At 38.2% G+C, this 27,564-nt stretch overlaps 1 protein-coding gene across 2 annotated transcripts; it reads right to left on the reverse strand.

Moving 5' to 3' along the window:
- Positions 1-712: 712 nt before the first annotated feature.
- mdm1 (Mdm1 nuclear protein) lies at positions 713-26,608 on the reverse strand. Of its 2 annotated transcripts, XM_003224625.4 has the most exons (15): positions 26,446-26,608; positions 22,187-22,301; positions 21,325-21,683; positions 19,677-19,811; positions 18,755-18,934; positions 18,522-18,643; positions 17,845-17,944; positions 13,467-13,505; positions 12,922-13,097; positions 10,672-10,953; positions 8,760-8,896; positions 8,532-8,662; positions 6,533-6,782; positions 5,295-5,363; positions 713-2,285 (listed from the first exon to the last, which is right to left on the reverse strand). In XM_003224625.4, the coding sequence occupies exons 1-15, from the start codon at positions 26,461-26,463 to the stop codon at positions 2,170-2,172; spliced, it is 2,229 nt and encodes a 742-aa protein (XP_003224673.2). In that variant the 5' UTR covers positions 26,464-26,608; the 3' UTR covers positions 713-2,169. The 2 variants fall into 2 exon arrangements, with proteins under 2 accessions (XP_003224673.2, XP_008114801.2); XM_008116594.3 differs by lacking the exon at positions 13,467-13,505.
- Positions 26,609-27,564: the final 956 nt, after the last annotated feature.

Consider the following 27,564-nt stretch of genomic DNA (forward strand, 5'->3'; position numbering starts at 1 on the left):
TTATAGTTCACCTACATCCAGAGAGCACTGTGAACGCTAATAACAATGGATCTGCACCAAATTTGGCACGCAATACCCAATATGTCCAAATTTGAATACTGGTGAATTTGGGGTGGAATTGGCCTTGACATTTGTTAGTTGTAGATACTAGGATTTATAGTTCACCTGCAATCAAAGAGCACTCCGAACCCCACCAATAATGAACCTAGACCTAACTTGGCATACAGAACCCCCATGACCAACTGAACGTACCCGAGGGATTTGATGGGACTGACCCACCATGATGGGAGTTGTAATTCATCCTGCAGACAGAGAGCATATTGAACCCCACCAATGATGCATCTAGAACAAATTTGCCCAACATGACAAACTTTAAGTATTGATGAAGTTTCAGGGAGCTAATCTGGCATGATGTGAGTTGTAGTACATCACAACCTTATGTATTTTTTTAAATAAAAAAATGACTTCTAATAATCCAAGCAACGGCAGATACCCAAGCTAGTCTCTAATAGAAGTAGTAACCTGCACCTCTTGGATTAATTTAAAGACTACAATTTCATCTGTACAGTCAGATTTGAACCTTATAGTACAGTTCATGGCAATTTAAGTGTATAAAAATATGCCTTCAAATTGTAATACACATTGGGAGAAAGCAGATTCACGTATGTATTGAAATGTAGGGAAGAATGTAACTATTTATTGTATACCAAAATACAACTCATTTTTTTTATTGAAACACAAATACAAAACTAAATTTTATACATCTCTTTTTTAAAACAATTAATAAAAATTCCATCACTCCATACAAACTGCACTTACTTAATGAAATGCTGTGGATAATCAGTGGGGGGAAATAATAAGTTCCTAGACATCCCTCATGCAAAAATGCAAACACATTTGAACATTAAGATGTCACCAGTCCTTTCAATTTCCGTAGTCTTAAAAAGGAATTTGTGTGTGATGATGGTAGTAATACTTATGTATAAGATTTAAAACAAACCTTATCAATAGTGATATTTTTATGAACCCTAATAGTGATCATATGCACAAAACACAACAATTATATTGAGACAGAAACAGAAAGCTTTAAAAAGAGCAAATTAGATTGCCAAGAGTTTATCATTCTGTGAAATAAGAAGGAAGATTAAACATATGGTTCAGAGGCTTCACGTCCAAAATTCTTTAGATATCCGGGACAGTCGTTTGATGGAATGAGATTTAACTTGGATATCGTAATACTAATAGATGAAGAGGACTGGGCAACCCAAAAGATAGCATGGTATTTTCATAATGAAAACTCAAAACACCTCAAAGAGAGATCCATGGGATCTGCATCAACACTATTGTTATCAGAAGCTGAACAACCAAACTGTAGTCAAACAAAATGAGGTCCGTCCATGAAGTGCCAGTGAATAAATCACTTGGTAGACCTGAGGAAGTGCCAAGGTTGTACTGGGCCAGAAGAAAACACTCATTTTTCCAACATAAGGAATGCAGAAGGCTCCAGTGAAAATCCTGAGTGGAGCAGATCAGTAATTACTAAGAGGATAGCATAGAGTGACATTGCAGGATGGTTAAGATAGCTCTCTTACTTGGCTGTGATGTTGAATCTTGCATGTTGAATATGGAATGAAAAATTGTTATAGGTAAAAATATTTTTTAAATGGCTTTTTGCAACTTTTTGAGGTAGAGTTCAGTTTCAAGAACTATTGGTATGGGCACTATCACAGTTTGTCCAATGTAAAGGGACTCCTATATGACTAACTTTTTATAATCAAATTCCTTTGCAAAATTGAGAATCATTTTCAAAATTTGTATTAAAATAAGCACAGGTTGAGCATACCTTATCCAAAAATCCAAAATGTTCCAAAATCCAAAATTGTCCATATGGATGGCCATTCATGGCATCTTTTTTTTTTTAATGGCTCTATATATACAAACTTTGTTTCATGAAAAAAATATTGAAATATTGTGTATAAAGTGTATATGAAACAAATGAAATCTTGTATTTAGACATGGGTCCCATCTCCACAATACCTCATTATGTATATAATATTTTAAAATACAAGAAATACAATAAAACAAATCCAAAACACTTCTGGTCCCAAGCATTTCAGCTAAAGTATCCTCAACCTGTATAAAATACTTGACAAAGACAGCAGTACAGTGTCACATTTTGCCCCAGAAGTTCTCTTTCCTCCTCTGAGCTCGTTCTAGAACCTGAGATGCAAGAGAACTAGACGCAGCGGATCGAGCAGACAGCTGAGACAAACGGTCATCGTCATCTGTAAAGGTAACAAATAACAACTCCATGAGCTGCAATATTAGTAATACAAAATATAAATAAAAGATGCTTTGAGTTGCAGCGATGTGTAATATTTTCTACACTGGAAATTTAGTTGAGACAAAACAAGGATGCTGAAGTTAGAATTTAAAGAACATTTTCAAGGGATTCACTATATTTGTGAGGTATGTTTCCAGTCACTTTCTGGGCTGTATGTCACAATGTAATTTAATAACAACTTATTAGCACAGAAATTGAAAACTGGTAAGAATTTTTCTTCTAGAAAGAGCATAACAAGCATAATTAACATTTCTTCTCCCAAGGTATGATTTAGATTAGGAAACCTAAAAGTGTTTCAAGGAACATCTTACTTCTATGCTCTTTGATGCACCCAGCTTGCATGTAGTATATAATTGTAACAGATACAAACATAAAAACATACATAAGAAGAGATGGACCTACAGGGAATTCTGAATGGCGAAAACTGCTGGCACATGGAGTACAGCTAACTACAGCAGAGAGTCATATTTCAGTAAATGCTTAAAAGAATATACAGTGGATTTGGAGTAAAAATGACAAGCTTGCAGGGGGCAGATACGCACCCAGAGAGAGGCCAAGGCTCACCACTGAAATCTCAAACAGGAAATGAATGTATTTAAAACTGGCATCATTAGGTGAAAACTTAGCTTTTTCTCCCTCGTTGCCCGCAATGTTTTCCATACTATAGTAATACAGTAATCGTGTATTTAATATCTTGCTTTTCTCCCAATGTGCAACCCAAAGTGACTCAAAAAATGAGTTATCACAAATTACAGTTAAAACAATGGATACAATGTTTTTTTCAAAAAAAGAAACCATCAATAGTTATGATATGATAAAATAACAATGACTGATCTCTGGTCTCAAGAAGTAGAACGAAGCTAAAGAAATGGGAATTTCAAATAATTTCTGCAACCATGTATAATTGTTTTACTAAGAAATTTGCACTGCCCACACACTATACGGCAGGCATGGACAAACTTCCAGCCTCCAGGTGTTTTGGACTGCTAGGAATTGTGGAAGTTGAAGTCCAAAACACCTGGAGGGTGGAAGTTTGCCCATGCCTGCTATAGAGCCCGATTTGTTTCAGAAGTTTGCTACACAGTCACTATTTTGTACACACTTGTACTGACTTGGAAAACATTGCTCAACTTTCCCATTCTCAGTCCATGCTATAATAGTCCTGGGAGCCTAATTAATGAATTTAATTGCAATGTTTGAATGTAATTCACATTAATTTCACACTATTTAAATGCACAAATTTTGATCAAATCTGAGGAGCAGATTAATCAAGCCCAAGGCTCTCTGATGTGTTTACATAACAAAAGATCCATGGTTTAGAACAGGAATTACTCTACTGGTGCCTCTAGAAACTACTGAGAGCTGCACAAATGGTCAGGGTCAGGAAAGAATGAGACCATGGTATTGATGCCTTCAGGGATCACTGAGCTGATATTAAGGTTTCTTTCTCCCACAGAATGCACTCACAATGATTTGCCCATAGGGATCATTGAACCTCCTTCTACCATAGGAATTCTCAGTCAGCTCCCCATCCCACATCCCCAAGCATTCAGCTCCCAGAAATCCTAACAGCTGGTAAACTGGCTGGGATTTCTGGGAGTTGTAGGCCAAAACACCTGGCGACCCATAGGTTAAGAACCATTAATGGTTGCCTTCTGGGATTTGTGGAAAGAATAAGTCAAAAGCCTTTCTTATTTATTATTTTTATTTATTTGCAATATTTACATACCATCCTTCTCAACCCCGAAGGGGACTCAGGGCAGTTCACTACTTAACTAGCAATTTTGCCTGCATTGGGGTTGGAGTTGCATTTGGTTAAAGTTCCAATCATGAATTCTGCAGCATTTCTGATCAAGATCCCAATTTCACTATTGCTAATAATGATACCAGTACAGTGACCTCATCCATACTTCCCAACTGGTGACGGATCAGCTGGAGAAAGTGGGGAGGGGGCACCTCAGGTCACATCCAGAATGGCTGAGGGCTGTGTGTAATCTACAGACAACAGATTGGCCCTCTGTAGTGTAGCTTTATACTCAAACACAGCTAAAGGAAAGAAACACCAAATCTAAGCTTTAATAATCTATGATTTTCCACTTTCAGTCTCTCATGATAACATATAGGGCTAATGCGTAGACCCTGACTTCCTTGTTCTTTCTAAACCTATGGCATTAAGGAACTCTGGATTTTTCTTCTTCTTTATTATATCATTTTGCTACTTCCATCCCTCCGCGCCAAACAATCTGTTCACATTCTGTTTTCTCATATACAGTATTATATTGAATATAACCTTGTAAACATAACCAGTCAAATGGAGTAGAATAATAAGGTATAAAACCAACAAATTGTGGGTTTGAAGTTCATAGAATTGGACCTGTGTCTGTTTCTTCGTTTGCAGAGTTTGTGTGTGTGTGTGTCTATGTAGGAGTGCGTTTTGTCGGTGTGTTTGTTTCTTATTCCACCTGAACATTAGGAAGAAGTTCCTGACCATAAGAGCTGTTCAGCAGTGGAACTCTCTGCCTCAGAGTGTAGTGAGGGCACCTTCCTTGAAGGCTTTAAAACGAAGGCTGGATGGCCATCTGTCAGGGATCCTTTGATTATGCTTTTCCTGCATGGTTGGGGGTTATACTGGATGGCCTTTATAGTCTCTTCCAACTCTAGGATTCAATTATTCTAAATGCAGACATCTGTCAAATATTTGCAGGATATTATAAATGCAATCCTTTGGTTTTAACTATACCAAATACATAAAGGAAGTATTCTCCAAATATTAGCATCTTGTACAATATGTCTTTGTTGGCATGAATAGATATGATGTATTCATTTTTACAACTGTTTTTGAATATCCCACTGACAGAAACTGAAATATGAAACATTATTACTATTCAAATTGCATCTGAATTTTACTAAGCAAATCATTTGTCTAAAACTGGAAAAGATGGGAAAATACCTTCATTGTGATAGTTTCTTTCCTGAAGTGGCAACTGCAACCAGCTCCTTCGGGAACTTGCAACATTTCCTAAAAGAAACAACATAGACAAGAGGTGTTTAAGTAATCCACAAAAACAATATAGACTTTTAACTTAAAATTCACAGAGGACTGTGATCATTGATCCTAACTGGAATATACCCTTTGAATCAGTAGGAACTCTGCAAAAGTTTTACTGATTAAACAATTGTCTTCTAGTTGACACTCACATCTCAATTAAGGGCAGAATTAGCCAACATACTAATTTACAGCAATTCTCAAGAAAGCAGTCTCCTTAGATCATGGGTGTCAAATTCATTTTCATCGAGGGCCACATCAATCTTATGGTTGCCTTCAAAGGACCATTGATTCCATGAACAGAGAATCCATGGATACAGAGGGCCAATTTTTTTATTTACATTGTGGTTGGTGCTCTTTAGTTTTTACCAGTTTGAGTCCCAGTTGTTATTGAAGGACAACTCCCATCAGTTTGGATTATCCGCCATGCAGACTGGGGATAATGAGAATTGCAACCCAACAGCACCTGTGGCTCTGAGGCTGGGGAAAGGTCAAAGGACATTGTAATCAGACATCCTATCCACAAGCCTTGCATCCAAATTCAAACCCCACTCTCCTGACTAAACAGAACAAACTGCAGCCTTCCAGATGTTACTGTATCACAACTCGGGTCTAGTCATGATGGTTAATGATTAATACAGTTGTAGTCCAGCATCTGGAGGGTCACACAGAATGGCATGGAGGGCCGGATTCAGCCCATGGATCTTGCATTTGACAAATGTGCCCAAGATTAATCTAAGAAAGGCAAGGGTTTTTATCTTTTGGGGGGGGAGGTTGGCTAATGTTGACCCACATTGTGAAATAAAAGAGATATTAATGAGTTGTCAAAGGCTTTCACGGATGGAATCACTGGGTTGCTGTGAGTTTTCCAGGCTGTATGGCCATGTTCCAGAAGCATTCTCTCCTGACGCTTCACCCACAACCTCTGAGAATGCCTGCCATAGATGTGGGCAAAACATCAGGAGAGAATGCTTCTGGAACATGGTCATACAACCCGGAAAACTCACAGCAACCCAAAGAGATATTATATTGTCTTTTCATAGTACTGACAGAAACAGTTGTTACCCAGATGAGACAAAGGTGATTTTGAACATGTATACATTTTTTTAAAAAAATATGAAGGTGGTATAGAGCAAACCAACCATTATGTTGAAATTCTGGGTCCCTGAGAGTTCCTTGAATGCGGCGTGATGGGCTCCAATACGACAAAGGGTCTCTAGCTGATTTGACACCAGGGACAACAGGCGACTGCTCAGGACACAACAAAGTTGAAGAGACTCTTGCACTAGAAACCTTTTGCTTAGGCCACGGGTATTTCCCCAAAGGCAAAGAATCCACAGTTTTCAGCCCAGCAGCAGGGAAATGACTTGGTGTTACAGCTTCACTTCCATCCTGGGAATGTCAAGAGGAAAAGGAGATGCCAGTCTGTACAGTATGATTCTAAGTAGTGCAAGTGTTATTGAATACTCTGTCCCCCACCCCCACCCCAAAACACTCTATAGGTCCTTTTCAGAGAACAGAATGAGAATATCACATTACAATGATGGCTTCCACACATGACTACCTCCAAACTAGCTCTGCAAATGTAACAAGGGAAACAATTAATCGTATCACTGGCCAACACGCATTTTGGTGCCTCAAATATTAGACCAATTTCTGGGTAAATCTGACCTGCTGATTCCAAAAATAGCACCTGTTTTCCCCTATCACCTCCACTTTTGAGATACATCCCATATACCACACTCCACTCTGCTTGCCCATAGAAAGTCATGATAAGCATATTGAAGAAACTAGAGCTGATGTGGTCTATCCAGTGCTTTTTTTTTTTGAAACATTACCCCAAACAACCCCAAAGAACAGGCATAAAAACCAAGACACAAAAAAATATTTTGTTGGGCTGGCTATTTGTTTTTCTTTCCTCTTGACTTGGGGCTCATACCGGATACTCTATCTAACACACAATACTATCAATCTACTCTGAAGCAACTCGTGGCAATTGGTTTCTCGATGACAGACTCCACAAACCCTGCAAGTGATTTTGTATGATGCAAGACAAAAACATGTATGTTCCCTTTGAACTGTATGTGTATACTGGGCAGCCTGCTGCGTTACGCTGTCCCATTCCTCAAATAATGTACAGTAGAATCTCGCTTATCCAACATAAACGGGCCAGCAGAACATTGGATAAGTGAAAATGTTGGGTAATAAGGAGGGATTAAGGAAAAACCCATTAAATATCAAATTACATTATGATTTTACAAATTAAGCACCAAAACATCATGTTTTGGAACAAATCGACAGAAAAAGCATTTCAATATATGGTAATGTTATGTAGTAATTACTGTATTTACAAATTTAGCACAAAAACATGGCAATGTATTGAAAACATTGGCTACAAAAACACTGACTACTAAAAGGCAGACTGCGTTGGATAATACAGAATGTTGGATAAGCGAAAGTTGGATAAGCGAAACTCTACTGTATATGTCAATCTAATAATGTGTTAGACATGATTAGTTTAGAAATTATATTGAAATGTAGAATAAAATGCTTAGGTGCACAATGCTATTAATGTCCTTTTCCAGGACACTCCATTCTATTCTTCATCAACATCTGCAGTAAATATCAATTTTACATCAAAAGTATCCCATTTTTCTGTACACAACTGGGTTTTGAAGACTCTAATTCCAAGTTTACTAACTATGCTCAGTAATTAATGGGTGTCCCCTCCCAACCACATTTGCACTTTATTATTTTTTCTTTATATTTTGTATATTTCTATAAACAATTGCATGGCAATATATCCAATGCAGATATAAGAATGCAGATTTCTTATTCACATGCATACAATTTCTTTACCATTCCACTATATGTTACACCAAACTTTATAGTACAAGATTTAGAAAACTGTTATAGACATTATAGACATCCATGATTTCTCAAGAACTACTACTGTGTCATTTCCTATTTGATAAAATTATAACTTCTTCCAGGACCATAATTTTCTAATGTTATGTCTCACCTGTACATAACATTAGAAAATTAGCTGATTTCACGCTGTAAATGTAAAAATGCAGAAGTTTAAAATAATTTGAATTTTAAAAATGCATTTGAAGTTCTCTGCACCATGTTCTCTCTTACCATGTTAGATTTTCTTTTTATATCTTCCCTTGAAATCTGACTATTTGCCAAGATCTTCTCTGGAGATCCTTTTCTCATTTGCATAGTAGATGAAGACCTCACTTTTGAAGGAGATACTAAAATTGCACCTCCTAAATGAGAGTATAACACATAATCTGTTTAGGCTAAATTTCCAAGTCATAATCATTATGGGTTTTTTAGATTTATTTTGAAATCATACAATTTTACCAGTAGCTGGTGTTGTCAGGTCAAGATGCGTTCTTTGGGCTCCACCATGTGCTTTTAGCTCTAGAGTAGTAAGTCTTCCTCTACAGGAGCCTGAAGAGCAGTCTGCCCTATTAGCACTTGGAGAATTTACATTTTCCCTGAAAATTATGACATAACATACAAAAATATACACTGTTTAAAAGGTACCTTATAATGAACCATAATTACCAATTATTAATAATCTTGACAATTTAACTACACCTCCACAATATATTAGCCACTGCCCCACAATAAGTATCTCTTTTGGAACACAAACAAGACAACAAAGTAAAATGAACATCACAAAATATTTCTGAAAATGTTATCAAGCAACATTGAGTTCTGTGATGTTTTTTGTTTCCAAAACTGTTGTGCGGGGACTATTTTGGAATTTTAATAGAACATTAACAGACAGAATCAGTTTTCATATTCAAACTAAATTATTAAAACCATCATTCAGCAATTTTTATGGATCCTACAAACTTGAAAATAGCTTTCTCCCCTTCACCATTATGACATAGGGCCAATTGTATATGTTTGTAAAGTTAAAGTTCAGCCTCCAGTAATATTGGTTATCTTCCAAATCTCCTATTCTCGTTTTATTCAAAATATTTCCTATCTTAGTATCATGATTCATTTGTGTGTGACATTTAGCATATGGAATCAAAGCTAGTGCCAACTCCTCCTCCCCAGGCAACACATTTTGCAACACAATATTAAATATGTTTTGAAGCATTTCACCAGGCACACCTCAAAGCCCTATCTCCTTATTTTCATAGTTCAAAAATTACTACCATTTTCAGATGTTTTCTTACAGAGATCTTACATGGTTTTTAGCATAGCTAATAGTGTACAATCAAATTTTCAGAAAAGCCAAACATACATTTATTTCCGTAATGATAAACAACAGGAAGGTTATTCATTCTTTATTTGAATGCTTTTTAATACTGCAGGCTAAGCTAAGCTTAGAATGGAAACACTGAACCAGCAGAACTCACATAAAACCGACGTATGCATTGATTTTGATGCGTTTCCTTTAACTGACAAAAAAGCTGGATTTATGCCCATATTCATTGAAATGCCATACAGTACTGATTCTGGTGAAGTGTCAAAACACAGCATAGCCTTACATTGGTGTTAAGCAATGCGATGTTTTATGACATTTTTTTAAAATGCAACTCTCATAACTACTTAATCCTTCACTGAATGTGATAGGACCAGCAGTAGAAAACATTCAGAGAGGTGTGGACTGCCTATTCCTACACTTCATTTTAAATTAACATTCTGTTCATAGTTCAATACATGTATTCGTATTGTATTATAATCCTTGCACTATGCATTTTAAATATGTTTTGCGATGGTGTGCTTTAATGTACAGTATTTTATTTATGGTGATGTGTTCTAACTGTGTTGTGCCCTACTTTGAGCCATAGGGAGAGGTGGGTAACAAATAAAATTATTATTATTATTATTATTATTATTATTATTATTATTATTATTATTATGAACAAGCATTATGCCCATGCATTACACCTCCCCACACCAACCACTGGCATGCTTTGTTTGACTAGCAACAGACAGCCACTTGTTCATGACTGCATCCAGATCAAGAGCTGTAGTTTACATATGCCTGAAGAATCGGGGTTGGAAACTAGAGGCAACTGGCAGTTTCTGAATGAATAGCTCTGTCTGAAATTTCTCTTGCGGCTAATTAGTAATATACAGTTCTACCTTTATGTGACGTTTTAGGCTTCAGCTTCACTCGTGCCAATTGATTATATTTCTCCATTACGCAGTGGAACCCGCATTGTCCTACTTAATAGAAACAGCACATAATATCTGTAACTTTATAGCTGTGTGGGTTAGAAAAGAAAAAGACTTTTTAAATATTTACCCCTGGTGATCATTTCCGGTTGAGTTTTTATCTGGTTCTTTAATGTCTTCCGATTCCTGCTTGTTTTCTTTTTCTTCGTCGTTTCCTCCTCCTCCTAACACTGGTGTCTGGTGTTCCAGTTGTTCACCATTGTCTGGTTCGCCCCAAACCAGACGGCGCTTGACTGGAAGAGTGGCCGCATCTGACATGCCTAATTTCCCAGTGCTATTCTCCTGGAACTCTGCAGACAATTCCGGTTGTGGCATGAATTTCGGACCTGGAGAGAGCTTTTCCTCAGGAACCCTTCATAAAGAGAAAGCCAAAAACGCTGCATTAAGGCCCATTATCTTAATATATCCAGAAAAATAGTGTCCAACTCTGTCAATGCTCAGTAGAACAGAGATCAGAAGAAAACTGCAAAATGGTTTTTAAAATGTCAGGAAATCCACTGGGCAAGTCTCAGAGGACATCTTTTGATGCATCTATCAAAACAATCTGTGGATTCTATCCTCTATGTCAGTGGTTCTCAACCTGTGGGTCCCCAGACGTTTAGGCCTAAAACTCCCAGAAATCCCAGCCAGTTTACCAGCTGTTAGGATTTCTGGGAGTTGAAGGCCAAAACATCTGGGTTGAGAACCACTGCTTACTATTTCGCTTCTTCTTTAACTGTGGTTTCCAACCCCAAATTTTGTCCCCTTAGGTCAATGTTGGGGTCACAAAAATTGGCAAAAGCTTTCTGAACGCTACCCTTTTACACAAATTTGTTAGTTTACAATGAAGTTTGCAGAAAATGTTTCAGCCCAAGTTCATAAAAAAAGAAATCAGTCTGGTTAGCCTTGCAAATGCTAATTTATTATTAAAAATTTCCCAGGCAAAAAGAAGCCGCAAGTGGGAAAAAAGACTAAGAAGCTCTGCTCTATGTAGCCACTAGAAACTTCCATCCAGTCCAGAGAACTGCAAGAAAAAACTGCATGCTACCTAAACCTACAGGAAGAAACAATGCTAAGCATACAGGCCTGGATATTTGAAGATCTGTATATTCCACTGCTGGATGTATCTTTCACTCTATAATTTTTTTCTTGGAACATTAACAGTACAGCTGCTTGCAAAAACACATTTCATGCTCAACGTTCAATTGGCAGGGTACAAATAAAGATCATTATTATAATTGCTACCAAGAGCTGAGCATTCAATTCTACTGAATCACTACAAGCACAATTCTAGGTTCCACTGAAACGAAACATTCCTAGCTCTAAATAGATTTGTATTACCATATATTGCACTTTCAAGGACTTCATTTTGCAAGTAAACCCATCAAATTTTATTTCTGTTATTGATATTGCCCATAGCAATTCTGAATTGACAGAAATCAAAAAGTTAACCAAAATGGGCTCTCATACTATGCTGATCCATTTGGTACACGAATGCTATGCAAGTAGGAAGAAAAGAGGATTTTATGCCAAAGCTGATTTTTGTAACATAATTGAAAGAACAGCCTTAGCTAACCTTACAGGGAAGATTTGTGGCCTTAATTGTAAAGCAAGAGGAACTAGAACAGTGTTTCACTTCTAGAACTATCACATTACACCCTTGTTCCTTCCATTAGAGGAGTGCAATTCAGCCAAAAGGCATGCTGTTTCAGGATCCATTGTCGGCTGACCCCTCATTCTGTTTACTAGGAAGTTACTCAAATGGGGAGGAGTGTTGCCATTTTCATTCGGCAAAGGTTCGGCCCATTGGCTACAATGGGAAACTTTAAAGGCTCAGCCATTTTAAGGCCTATCTGCATAACACCTACCTCGGTTTTAGACTCCATTTACAACTGTAGGCCTGCCAAGTTTCAAAACAATTAAACAATCTACTGATTTTTTAGAATTATTACAAGTTTAAATCATAACATTTGTAAAAATAAGACAAACCGCAAGAGAGGGTTCTGGGAATTGTAGTCGCTGGTTGTGTTGATTCTCAGCCATGGACACAACCAGGTTTTTTATTGTCTGAGAAACAGAGAGACAGAAAAAACTTCAACTCCCATCATGCTCAGGGACTTTTCAATGCTTGCCCTATGCAAGTACTGCTGGGAAAGCAAGTTCCCTCTAGAGGAGGAGCCTAGGAAACTTTCCAAAAGGACACTCGTTTTGCCGAGCTTTGCGGCTCCCTCCTCCCCATTCTGTTTTCGGATATTATATAAAATGGACCACTAAATATTACAAATCATTTTCATTCAAACTGATTCAGGCCCAAGCCTACCTTCCACACAGAAGCCCTTACCCTGCAAGATCTAGAGCTCTGACATTGTTGCTAATGACATCTTCCACACTGGAATTGGAGGACAGATCCCAAAGCTTGTTGTTCTCTGATAAAATCTGATTCAAGTGATCTCTGGAGAAATGAGTTCCTCGCACTCTTTGCCTGTATGCCTCTGCTTTTTCTCGAAGTTCTTTCACCTGGGTATGAAAGTTTCACAAGGTTTTCACAGAGTTTGAATCCCTTTTCATCAATAATATTTACACAATATTAGTCAGCAGCCACAATTAAAAGTGCAGAGCAGTGTGTCACAATGAATGCATGACCAATCACAGCACTAATACTATGAATGCACAGGAAAATCAAGTACAAATAACAGTTTTTTACTATTTTTTTAAAGCAAGCATGCATTTTGAACACTGAAGACAAAGCACAGCTGCAAATGAATTATTCAGCGAGCACAAAAAAGACAGTGGCTATGCATCTGCTTAGCACTACATTGCATTTCTTTTTGAAGGCTCATAAATTCTGTAATTGCTCCAAGTAGGAAGAATTGAGATGTGACCAACCTCCATATACCACATGGTATTTAGAGTGTTTTGAGACTCCTAAGGAGAGGATACAGAAATAAACAATATTTACTTTTTTATTAATAATGTTACTAAATTTGATTAAACCAGAGCATAAAAAAATCAAATTCGTTCCACTGGAATTCTGGTGTTATCCTATCTCCTAGAGATCACACTACAAAAACGTAATTTATTCTCCTTTAGACTTTTTCTAAGTCTCCTTAATCAACAGTCTTACTTCAATACACAGGGACATTTGCAGAATTATGTTGTTCCATACACATTTTGTATTCAGCAGGCAAAAATTAAACTACCAATTTTCAGTGTTTATAGAATAATGATAAGGCTCATAGGTCTAGCCTCTTTACTACTGAAAGCTATGTACTATTGTTAGTAAACAATTTAAAATTATTTGCAAATTAAATTATTAAAAAGCACATTTTCCTCATAATCCGTATGGAGAGACATGATAGATTTTACTTATAGCTAATACCATATTTTGTTATTATAAACTATTTCACAACACTTAATAATAATAATAATAATAATAATAATAATAATAATAATAATAATAATAAAACTTTATTTATACCCCGCCACCATCTCCCCAACGGGGACTCGGGGCGGCTTACATGGGGCCATGCCCAGAGCAAACAATATAACAAGTATAAATATAACATAACATAGAGCAATTAACAATACAATAAGTAATAATATACAATATACACTACAACGCAAATCAAAGAAACAGTAAAAACAGGGCCGGCCGCATGAATACAAAGATAAAAACTCGGGTGAGAAAGATAAAGGGAATGGAGACCACGGGGAGCAGGGACAAACTACACCTCTGTTTAAGGAGCTCCACTGGCTGCCGTTTGTTTTCCGGGCCCAATTCAAGGTGCAGGTTATCACCTACAAAGCCCTAAACGGTTTGGGACCCACCTACCTTAGAGGCCGCATCTCCTCCTATGAACCTGCGATCTCTTCGCTCTTCGGGGGAGGCCCTCCTCTCGCTCCCACCACCTTCGCAGTTGCGGCTGGTGGGGACGAGAGAGAGGGCCTTCTCTGCTGTGGCCCCCCGCCTCTGGAACTCACTCCCGAAGGAGATTAGACAGGCCCCCACCCTCCTTGCCTTTCGAAAAAGCCTTAAAACCTGGCTTTTCCAGAGGGCCTTCGACGACTAATTTTTGGGGGTTGATTTGTCTGCCCATTTAATTTAATTAGAGAGTGTTCTGCCATGATTATTGATACCTTGCTGAGTACTTCTGCCACGAAGCTACAGAAGCCCTCTATTTCGGCCTAGAACTGTTTTATCTCCTTGTTTTTAACATGTGATGTATGTATTGATTGTATGACTGCTTTTCATGTTTGATTTTACAATGTGTAATTTGTCACTGTTTTTATTATTGTTGTGAGCCGCCCCGAGTCCCCTCGGGGAGATGGGGCGGGATATAAGAATAAATGTATTATTATTATTATTATTATTATTATTATTATTATTATACGAAAGTGGAACCGTCTAGAGGAAAGATGTTGGAGAGGAGCAAGAAAAGGAATAAATAACAGTTACTCTCCAAAAGCGCAGCGGAAGAGCCATGTTTTTAAATCTTTTTAAAAAGCTAATAGAGTGGGAGCTTGCCTAATCTCAGTGGGCAGTGAATTCCATAGTCGAGGGGCCACAGCAGAAAAGGCCCTCTCCCTAGTACCCACAAGGCGGGCCTGGGATATAGGCAGTGGCGTAAGGAGGGCCTCCCCAGATGATCGGAGAGATCGGGCAGGTTTATAGTGGGAGATACGGTCACGAAGGTAGGTGGGTCCCAAACCATTTAGGGCTTTATAACTGATGGTCTGCACCTTGAATTGGGACCGGAAGATGAACGGCAGCCATCTTACGAATTTTGAATCCAGGTACAAATGACAGACATATTCATCAACCTAAACAAAGTTTCAAATAGGATGCTAAAGCCCTGTGATTATATATTTTATTGAATAAGATTATCTGTATTTAGTTGCAGCAGAATCTTCTGTTTTCTGCTTGACATGAAAGATGTCTGGGAAGAGCACTATGGACTATATTGTCCCATGACCAGTAAGAAATTGTGGCATTTATTGGCAATAAAGGTATAAATACACCTATCCCATTCTTGCTTTTTTCAGTTGCAGGGAACTCAGAAAAACATTGTTTGTGTTTGCTGAATTCATGTACAAAGCCACACAGATCTTACACAAGTGACAGACACTTTGTACTGATATAGAGCACAACTGACTTCCATAAATTAAGTAAACCAAATAATTATTTTTACGTGTTCTTGTTTCAAACTGTCACAAGGACTAATCTAGTCAGAAATGTGGACCACATATATTTTAAAAGAGCAGCAAAATAAAGGACAATAAAGTTCTTCATATATTTGGGGTACTTTTTCAAGTACTTTTTTCCAATCTGGCTGGCAGCAAGCAAACACAAGCACACATGCACTGCTACGATTTTATATATGTTTTCAATTTTAATTGTTTTAATTTCTGTAAACCATCTCAAGTCTCAGTATTTGGGGGGGGGGGGGGTGTCAGGATCTAAATAATGAATGAACTTTGAGAACTCCTGGTCTAATGTCATGTGAATTTATCCTAAAACTAAAGTGGGGAGGAGCACTTTGCAAAGCATATTATTATTTTTGATATGATCTGCTTTCAGACAAGCACTGAAATAGTTTTCGCTTCTCACTAACAGAAGCTATTTTGTAGATATCATAGCAAAGTCAAAGTCAATTTCAGAGTGGACAGAAGCAGTTGTCAGACAGATGTTCTGTGCAATTACTTCATACTTTGTGGTGGAACCATATTCTTTAAAATACAATAATTACATTTAGCTTACTTTTCAGTCATAATGACCAAAACAGTAGGAATCAAGATATACAGTTAGGATCTGGGTTGAGGGAAATAATTCTGGAAAACATCAGCAGAAATTTGAATTCTAAGAAAACAGCCATTTTGGAGATCAAATGCAGGAAGAGCTGCACAGTTTAAGTATGTTGCTCCACACCAATTTCCTGTGGTATCATATTATAACTATCCTACCACAAGTGGTACATGGTATCTGAATAAACAAGGGATGAAAAATTTGGTACATTTGCAAAGGACTGAGAGTTATTGTAGTGTACTAAGAGTTCACACTGCAGAATATCCAATCTTCCATAGTTAAATGACATATAAAAAGACACAAGTAATAGTAAAGACAACTCGAAAGAAATTTAATTTGGCCAACGCATATCAACTACTAAACCTTATAGAGTTGCAGAAATGGAGTCCCAAGGAAAACAAAGTTACCTAAACAACATGTAAAGGGATGACTGAAAAACAGACTGCTTTTTCAGTATAATTGTTGAATAAAGAGAGGACATTCAGGTAGGTGGGTGAGAAAAAAACTGAAAAATTATGGTAGCGTGTTCCCTTTCTATGTGGAAGACTCATTTACCATCCTTCAATACTGAGTGAAGTGATTCCAAGATCCTGTTTTGATTCAGACTGATTTTTATTATTGCTAACATTTTCATGAGAGATGAGAGATGTTGTTGTGTGCCTTCTGGACATTTATGACTTACGGCAGCCCGAAGGTGAAGCTATCACTGGGCCTGCTTGCAAGAGTTACTCATAAAGAGTCTGCATTTGTCTTGATCTCAAGCTAAATGAGCATGACTTGCCCAAAGCCATCCAGTGTGTTTCCATGACTGAGAGGGAATTCAAAATCTGGTCTCCAGAGTCATAGTGTAACAGATTCTAATACTTAAACCACTCACACACTCAGCATCAATAGTTTTTACCCAATGCTGGCTCAAACTAGTGAAATGTCTCTACTCATAAGAATAAGAAAAAATTTCAAGAGACAAAAACTGAAACTTTTGTGAGTACAATATCCAATTAAGATTTCACAGAAGAGTTTGAGATATCTAGAGCTACATCTAATGTCAAGCAAAGGATCGAAACGCATAGATATGGCATATAACTTTTCTAAGAAAGAAGGTAAGGAGAAAGGAAGGAAATGACCATGCAACTAAGTATTCCATGTTTTAAAACATGAAGAAAGGTGATTAAAGAATATGTAAATATTAAATGTTCTTATTCTCAAGAAAGTTGAGACACTCCATTAAAAAAGCATCACTATTATACATTATGAAATTTTACCTCTATGGAATTCAAAAGTATACAACAAGGGCACTTTGGTAAAGGATGCAGAAGCAAATGTTTTAGCAATTATAGGCTGAATCACCTTTGACCAACACAAATCTGAAAAGTGCAATTCCAAGAAAGATAACGATGAAAGTGAATACAACTTTAGGGCTTTCAAATAAGTATTGCTGGAAGCAGTTAAAAACATACTCACTTGATCAGGCATATTTCTCTTGATACGTATCCAAGCTCCATCTTTATACAAGTATTTTGCCGGAGACAAGAAATTTGATCTGTATTCTGTGTTCATTTTTCTAGGAAAAGAAAGATGGTTGAGGAGTGAAACAAATACTGCTCTGCAATTATTCTGGATTTCTATCATCACTGATTTGCCGTCAATCATATCCTAAATAATTTTTCTAATCATGTAAGATATGCATTCAGGCAAAATGGTGGGGAAAACATAGCTAAAGAGAAAGAGTATGTATACATCGTGAATAGGAAATAACCTCTTTTTGAAAAAAAGACAGATCTCAACCCCAACAAGATCACATCATCCAGTCTGTAAGCTCCTTCAACTAGTGCAGGCCTTGAATTCAAGCCACAGAACAAACAAGTATTCAGTTTTTTCTGAGATGTACTCACCTTTATTAAACGACTTTATGTATTCCAAGTCCAAAATTAGCAATATTTAGTTCATGTTTACTGTACAATGTAAGAAGTAGTCAGGCACCAAATGCTTCTTGAAAATATTTCCAAACTCAGTTTTACCCCAAGTAAGTATAACTAGGATACAAATTACCTTTAGCAATGGGCATGATTTTATATACACAATTTCAAAACAAGACAATGACTGAATGCAACATGAATTCTAAAATATACTGAAATTACCTAAAACTTCTGTGTAAACAGAGAGGCTTGTGTTTTTGCTTTGGCTGTTTTTGCTTTTTTTCCGATTTGCTTTGCTTTGATGGATCTTCTGTAGCCTTTGAAAATACTTCTGTCTTCTCACACTGAGGCAAAATGACAGTAAACCTTTATTAGCTTTTTTCAACAAAACACATTTCAATTAGATATTGATATTCACCAAAGTAAACAAATCTTTAAGTGCAATACAATGATACCTTTTCTCCAGAGGAGGCTTCTACAGGTTCAGCGGCAGGACGTTCCCTCTCTTCCAAGGAGTTTTGCTGCTTCTCTTCTTTTGCAGGTGATGAAGCTTTAAAACTCCTTTCATATTCAGTTTCAGGGATAATGACAGGAGATTTAAATGGAGGAATGGAAGGACTTGTACTGTGAATAAACTTAAATTTAGAAAATGTACATATTAATATGGTGGTTTTTAAATTAAGTCTTCCACTGAAATCAGTGGGACTTAATGCTTAAGTCTAGTATGTAGTTACCAACAGTGTTCCACTGCTTTTAAAAATCACAGATAATATGGGACTGATACAATAGAGAAAATATGAACCATGTTCAATAACTATAAACTCTAGCCTTCTGGATTACATCTAGTAAAAAAAATTGAACAGAACTATAAAGTAATTATTTGACTATTATTATTATCATTATTATTATTTACTTTTATCCCGCTTGTCTCACACGGGTGGGACTCAAAGCAGCATACAAAAATAAAAAGACACTACATGATACAAAAAACCATCAATCCACCCACCTAACATATAAACAATAAATCCACAACATTACATAAAACACAAGTAACATAAATATAAATAAGCAACAAAATAATTACTAGTATAACATTTTGTTCATTATAACTTCATGTATCAATTATGCAGTTATTACACCTCCACAATGAGAATTCCTTCCTAGAAAAACAATACAAGTTTGTAGTTGTACATACAGCTGCATTATTTCACAAACAAGTAATTCCTACTCAAACGTAAAGAGAAAAAGTTCACTGAATCCAATCAAGATTATTTTTACATAAACATGTATGGAATAAGCTTTTTCTTTAAACAAACATGCATAGGCCAATCTTTTTCTTTAAAAAATTGAGTTATTTTTGGATCCTTTGAAGGTTACCTTGTCTGCTGCAAGTACTGGAGACAACTTTTGTGGAGTTTTCCAAACAAACTGCCGCTGATACTCAGAACTTCTGGGGAAGCTACATGACCTTGGAATATCCATACCTGCTTTCCTCTGCAGAACTCTTTTGAGCTATCAATAGATATTGATAATAAATTTATGAACAAGTTGCATCTTATCGTATGCCAGTGACTTAATAATAGATCAGCGGCTTAATATTATCAAGAACACTTATTTGCAGGCTATTAATGAAGGCAACAGATAACGGTAGCCTAGCCCCGTTTCCTCCATCCTACTGCAGAAAGAAGGCCAGATGACTCCTATGGCTTCCCTTAATGCGTTAAAATATATAGTAAAAAAGCATTTTTTTCAAAAATTGCGCACTAAAAACACTTTGATTGATATTATAAGAAAATATGTTTTTACCTGGATCATCAAAATTGAGCGGCCTGCCTCAGGGGAGCATGCTTGCTCCATGAATGTTTAACGTTTACAGAAATGATAAGCCACTGCCAGAAGGGACAGAGAGTTTCATCTATGTTGACGATTGTGCCATCACTGCTCAAGCAGGGAGCTTTGAAATGGTTGAACAGAAGCTCTCTGAAGCTTCAGGTGCTCTTACTGCCTATTACAGGGAAAAACAGCTGATTCCTAATCCATCTAAAATCCAGTTGTGTGCTTTTTATCTTAAGAACAGAAAAGCATCTCGAGGATTACTTGGGTGGGAGAGAATCCCATCGGAGCATTGCAGCACACCAAAATACCTGGGAGTCACTCTGGACCATGCTTTGACTTACAAGGAGCACTGCTTGAATATCAAGCAAAAAGTGGGTGCTAGAAATAATATCATACGAAAGCTGAATGGCACAACTTGGGGATCACAACCAGACACAGTGAAGACATCTGCCTCTACACTTTGCTACTCTGCTACTGAATATGCATGCCCAGCGTGGAATACATCTTGCCACATTAAAACACTGGATGGGGCTCTTAATGAGACATGCTGCATTATTATAGGATGTCTACACCAACACCACTGGAAAAATTATACTGTTTAGCCGGTATTGCACCACCTGACATCCGTCAGGAAATAGCATCCTGTAATGAAAAGACCAAGGCAGTGACATCTCCGGCCCACCCTCTGTTCAGATATCAGGCAGAAAGCCAACACCTTAAATCAAGAAACAACTTCCTAAGATCTAGAGATACTCACAGAAATACCTCAGCAAGTGAGAATTCAAAAGTGGTAGGTCAAAACCCGGAACCTCAATCAGTGGCTGATACCAGATGAGAAACTCCCCCCCCCCCCCCCGGCTTGGAAGGCACTGAACAGACTGTGTTTTGGCACCATGAGATGCAGAGCTAAACTTAAGAAATGGGGCTACAAAGTGGAGTTCATGACATGTGAGTGTGAAGAGCAAACCACAGACCACTTACTACAATGCAGCCTAAGCCCTGCCACATGCACAATGGAGGACCTTCTTATAGTGACACCAGAGGCACTCAAAGTAGCCAGCTTCTGGTCGAAGGAAATTTAGTGTAATGCCAAGTTTGTGGTTTTTCTATGCATTATAACTGTATTCTCAATTTACTTCTGACACAATAAATCAAAATCAAAATTTAAATCATTTAAAGAATTTCTTACCCCTTTATTTATTTTTTCTAAGTCTTTTTCGGTAGGTGTTATTGTCCTTTTTTCTTTCACTGGAGTTATGGGTGGTGACCTCTTGCTTTTTGCAAGAGCTACTGCTAATTCAGATCTAGAACCAGGAGAACTGGAATGCAATTTTTCAGGAATTCTGGGTGCATCAGGTGTTTTGATTTTTTCCTGAGTTGTATCATCTCTGCTCTCACTGCTATGCGACTCCAGTGACAGGTGAAGTTCAGGTTCTGCTGTATCTTTCTCCGAATCATTTCCCCCATTCCACTCAAAGGATTTTGAAACCTGTGTATTATGATAAGGCACTCTTCTTTTGGAAAGAAACTTTGGTTCTCTTGAGATTCCTGTAAAATATAAAACTTTAGATCAGTGTTTCCTGAAGATTCTGTATGGGTCTCTAACTCTCATGGCTTTCTGATCTTTCCCTGCAGTAGATAAGTACAGCTTTAAAAAGAATGTGTAAAGCAGTGGTTCCCAACCTTTGAGCCTCCAGGTTTTTGGACTTCAGTTCCCACCATTCCTAATAGCTGATAAGATGGCTGGGATTTCTGGGAGTTGAAGTCCAAAACACCTGGAGGCCCAAAGGTTGTGAATCACTGGTGTAAAGGGACACTTCATACAAGAAATTCCCATCTTATTTTGGAAACACAGCTAAGAAGAACCTACTGGTATTAAATACTTAGAAATGGCTGCCACTTGAACACATAAATTAAGTCTCAATATTCTGATAACTAGCTGCTAAAAGAAAACACTTTATAGATACCACATAAAATTTCAATACTTATAATAACTGTTTTCTTTTTAAAAAAAAATACAGACAGAGAAAAACGTAACTAATTTGGCTTACCAAACTCATCTGACCGAAGTCCAGCCCATTGGCACTTTTCCTCAAGTATAGGGCTACAAGGCTTAGATTTATCTGGCTTCCTCCATTTGAAACTTCTCTTGTATTCACTCAGTCCCTAGAACAAGGTAAAAACAGGCAACAGCGATTGATGCCACATTCCAACACAGCTCCCACAGAGCTTAAATTTATATCTACAGAGATCATAAAATAATTATTTCAGAAGATTGCTGTGAGCTTCCAGGCTGTGTGGCCATGTTCCAGAAGCATTATCTCCTGACATTTTGCCCACATCTATGGCAGGCATCCTCAAAGGTTGTGAGGTCCGCTGGAAACTAGGTAAGTGGGGTTTATGTATCTATGGAAGGTCCAGGGTGGGAGAAAGAACTCTTGTCTGTTTGAGGCAAGTGTGAATATTGCAATTGGCTAGCTTGATTAGCACTGAATGGCCCTGCAGCTTCAAAGCCTGGCTGCTTCTTGCCTGGGGGAATCCTCTGTTAGGAGGTGTTAGCTAGCCTTGATTGTTTTCTGTCTGGAATTACCCTGTTCTCTGAGTGTTGTTCTTTATTTACTGTCCTGATTTTAGAGGGTTTTTTTAATACTGGTAGCCAGATTATATGCTACTAACCTGGACACAGCACATTATTTGAGAAATGCTGACACTCTGACAACCACCCTGTCAGACTACACAGATAAGCCATTGAAATCCACAAGCATGTGGACAATTTCAACAGAAAGGAGGAAACTGTGAAAATGAACAAAATGCTTCTGGAACACAGCCATACAGCCCGGAAAACTCACAGCAACCCAGTAATTTCGGCCAAGAAAACCTTTGACAACACAATCTTTTCAGAGTTCAGAGCCCATATTTATTTTGTTTATGGGTTGTAAATAGTCCTAGAAAAATTGGCAGGAACAATAATTTAAAAAAATGTTTTAAAGATACCATTAAGTTGTTGTGTGCCTTCTAGTCATTTCTGACCTATTACAACCCTAAGGCATACCCATGATAGGGTTTTCTTGGCAGCTTGATTTAAAGATATTTGCCTTCCTCTAAGACTGAGGGTGCATCTACACTGTAGAATTAATACAGTTTGACACCACTTTAACTGTCATGGCTCAATGTTATGGAAACATGGGAGCTGTAGTTGTAGTCTTCTCTGCTCAAGAGTGCTAGTGTCTCACTAGTCTACAACTCCTAGAATTCCATGGCACTGATCCACAGCAATAAAAGTGGTGTCAAACTGTATTAAGCCTGTGATGGAAATTCACCCTGGGGGAATAAGGATTGTGTAAGATCATCCAATGGGTTTCATGGTTAAGCAGGGATTGAAACCCTGGTCTTCCAGTTCTAATCCAACGCTCAAACCATGTTGGATTTCTATGCTACTAAAGGGACAGTCATCGTGCACTAGGAGATCCACAGCAGATCTCTGGATTTTAAAAAAAAGAAAAGCAGCCACAGGTATGGAGCTGGGGACTGGCAATCTAATCACTTATGTGCAGGGTTAGACACATTTACACATCACACATAATGTTTCCCTATAATAAAGTGTCCTCAACTGCTTCTTTTCAAGGGAGTGGAGATGCCTATACTCTCATGAATATGGTCCCATTAACCATTTCATTTTACATCATTTATAATACTTCTGGCAGACAAAGGATGAACCAAGAATTCCTTTGTGATTAGAATTCCTGTGGGTGTAGAACACATCCACTGCAGCCTCTGTGTATTCTTTTTTCTTTACTGAGAACCAAATAAATCTTCAGTAGACTTCCATGGGGCTTGGTGAACAAATGTAATTTCTGGTTGCTTGACAGTTATATTAACAATAGGTGTAAGTAATACCATATCTCACACTACACTATACCATATACTTTGCATTGACTTGATATTTATTGAGCAATTAGATTATGACCTGTTAGGATCATAACCCATTGGGTAGCAGAATTTCAGGAGTGTCCCTTTAGTTGATTGGATAATAGAAGATCACTGAGCATGCAATTATCTTTTCTATTCGATGCTCTCAGCAGACAAAATTCAAGTAGACTTCTTTTTTCTTTTACTCACAACTTCATGTATTTAAATATACAAGTACATTTCTTGTCAGGTTACGTTTTAAAATGTTTCAATTCGTATCTTTAACTTATAGTCTTTAACAGTCCCTTTAAAACTATATTGCTCTGTATAGCCCTCTTTCATAACAGTCTACTTCCAAGAAACTCAAGCCTCAACTGACTTCTAACTTCTAACACTGGCATCTGTGCTCAAACAGACTCAAGCCTCAACTGACTTCTGTCATCCTTTTTTTTTAAATCGCATTCTAAACAGTTACTGAACCAGTCACATGGTCTGCCACCCCTCCCACTGCTTTAAGTACACAGAACTAAGAAAACAATAAACCAACACATTAGAGACAGACAAAACATTGGATAGAGGAGGCTTGAGAAGGCTGCTATCTCCAACAATATTAACATTGAAATACAGTAATGAAAAACAACTTGAGGTAAATAATGACAAATGTAAACTACATTTTTTCTAAAATTGATTTTAATTTCTTTCTCTTAATAGTCGTTCTGGCTACTTGCATTCTGGATGTTGGATAAATTCTGTTGCTTGAGGCCAAATCTATGGGCCTTTCTACGCAGCCATATAACCCAGAATATCAAGGCAGAAAATCCCACAATATTCGCTCTGAACTGGGTTATCTGAGTCCACACTGCCATATATTATAGTTCAAAGTGGATAATGTGGGATTTTATTCTGCTGTGTGGAAAGGACCCCAGTCCACACTGCCCTACATTCCAGTTCAAAGAAAATGTGGGATTTTATTCAGCTGCCATATAAATCCAGATTATCTGCTTTGAACTGGATTAAACTAATATTATCCAGTTCAAAGCTTTGATAATCTGGGTAATATGGCTGTGTAGAAGGGGCCTGGACTGCCATATAATGCAGTTGAACTGCATTGTATGGCATTGTAGATCCAGCCCCAGAGTTGCTATTAAAAATAGGCCTAAATAATGTACTATATCTCATACTATAACATACCATAATCTTTGTTTTGACTGTGTTGTTGAAAGCTTTCGTGGCTGGAATCACTGAGTTGCTGTGAGTATGGCCACGTGCCAGAAGCATTACCCACATCTATAGCAGGCATCCTCAGAGGTGTGAGGTCTGTTAGAAAACTAAGCAAGTGGGGTTTATATATCTGTGGAAAATCCAAGTTGGGAGAAATAACTCTTGTCTGTTTGAGGCAAGTGTGAATGTTGCAATTAATCACCTTGATTAGCATTTAATAGCCTTGCAGATTCAAAGCCTGGCTGCTTCCTGCCTGAGGAAATCCCCTGTTGGGAGATGTTAGCTGACCCTGACTGTCTCATGTCTGGCATTCCCCTGTTCTCAGAGTGTTGTTCTTTATGCACTGTCCTAAAGCAGCCAGGCTTTGAGGCTGCAAGGCTATTCAATACTAATCAAGGCGATCAATTGCAACATTCACATTTGCATCAAACAAACAAAAGTTCTTTCTCCCTCTCTGGACATTTCACAGGTATATAAGCCCCACTTTCCGAGTTTCCAACAGATCCCACCACCTCTGAGGATGCCTGCCACAGATGTGGGCAAAACGTCAAGAGAGAATGCTTCTGGAACATGGCCATACGGCCCGGAAAACTCACAGCAACCCAACCTCTGTTTTGACTTGACATTAATATTGAAGTAAAATAATTAACAGCAAATAGTGATGAATCTAACTTAATGTAGCACAGCTCTGTTACTTTGAGAGTCTGCTCTACTAACAACGCTTCAAGACCATCATTGCCGTTTATCCAGCTTTGCGAGAACCCAGATCCATAAACCATCCCAATTTCCTACTCAAGCTGATGCCACAGGATGCCCACGCATTGATTGACAGCCTCAAAGAAAAATAGCGGACGTGCTGTAATACCATTCATTCTAGGGCCCTGTTCCTCTAGCATAGAATGGAATCCCCCCACGCACAACACAATGGGCGCTCCTTACGACACTGTCGGAGCCACAGCGGGCAGTACCAAATGGCCCCGGAGGGTTTGTAAATTCTATTAATTCTAGGGCCTTGTTCCTATTTTGCAAAATGGAAATCCCCCCGCACAACACAATGGGCGCTCCCTACCAAACTGAGGCAGCCACAGCGGGCGGTACCAAATTGCCACAAGTGAGGGGGGGTGTCAATGAGGAGGGGGTTCCTGATGAGAAAATACGGTGGCAAGCGGCCTCTTCTCACCTTCCAGCGCACAGGCATGACTCTTCACCTGGCTGGACTGGGCAGCGAGCTACCTCTGAGCCGTTACGGAGGGGGTGATATTAAGAAGCAGGGAGACGCGACGCTGCTATCAACACTCCGGTTCCCTTGACGAACGCCCACAACTTGGCTGGCGGACGGGCTTTGACATCTCTCATGCGCCTGCGCAAAGCAACCAACCAATAAAAAATGGCGAACTGGTTTGCCTTCTCTATTTGCTGCTTTCCTCTCAAAGGAGGAGGGAGGGGAAACTGGCTGTTCCACTTATTGTTGTTCCCTCCCACCGCTCTCTTTGCAGCTATACTGTAGTCTATACTGTAGCATTGATGCAGTTTGACAGCATTGTAATTGCCTTGGCTCACTGCAATGGAATCCTGGGATCTGTAGTTTGGTGAGCAACCAGCCCCCTTTGACAGCTCAAGATCTTGTCAAACTGTAAATTCCATTGCATAGCATTGAGCCATGGCTGTGGTGTCGAACTGCGTTAATTCTACAATGTAGATGCACCCTTGATGTGGTTTTGCTGCCTATGCTAGGAATAAGCTCTCCAGGTGCATCCTTCTGCATCAGACATGGGCAAACTTGGGCCCTCTAGGTGTTTTGGACTTCAACTCCCACCATTCCTAACAGCCTACCTGTAGAAATAATGCAGTTTGACACCACGTTAACTGACATGGCTCAATGCTAAGGAACCTACAGGATTCCATAGCATTGAGCTGTGGCAAAATGATATCAAAGCGCATGCATTCCACCATGGAGAAGATGCATTCTCACTTGTCTGGATCCTATGGAAAAAGAAAGCAAAAGTGTCTGTGTTTCTTCCTCATCCCCCACTTGTATTTATTTAGCTTACTCCTCTACAGTTTCAGAACTGTAACAGGTGGATCTGGGGATTGATTGTGTTGTTGTGTGTCTTCGTGTCATTTGCCACTTATGGCAAACCTATCACAGTTTTGGCATAATTTGGTCCGATCAGTAGCATAAGGTTTCTTACCCTCCTTTTTGTTGGAGATAGCAACCTCCTCACGCTTCCTCAATCTAATGTTTTGTCTGTTTAATAATGTGTTGATTTATTTCCTGAAGTGTATGTCTTTTTGGTTT

This window comes from Anolis carolinensis, chromosome 5, assembly GCF_035594765.1.
Source record: "Anolis carolinensis isolate JA03-04 chromosome 5, rAnoCar3.1.pri, whole genome shotgun sequence".
Lineage (NCBI taxonomy): Eukaryota > Metazoa > Chordata > Lepidosauria > Squamata > Dactyloidae > Anolis > Anolis carolinensis.

Excerpts from the sequence above, each read along its gene's own strand:
- mdm1 (XM_003224625.4), bottom strand. Across the intron at positions 21,684-22,186 it reads ACTTCGGTCAGATGAGTTTG|GAATCTCAAGAGAACCAAAG; the intron begins GTAAGCCAAATT and ends TATATTTTACAG. Across the intron at positions 18,644-18,754 it reads AAGCCTCCTCTGGAGAAAAG|TGTGAGAAGACAGAAGTATT; the intron begins GTATCATTGTAT and ends ATTTTGCCTCAG.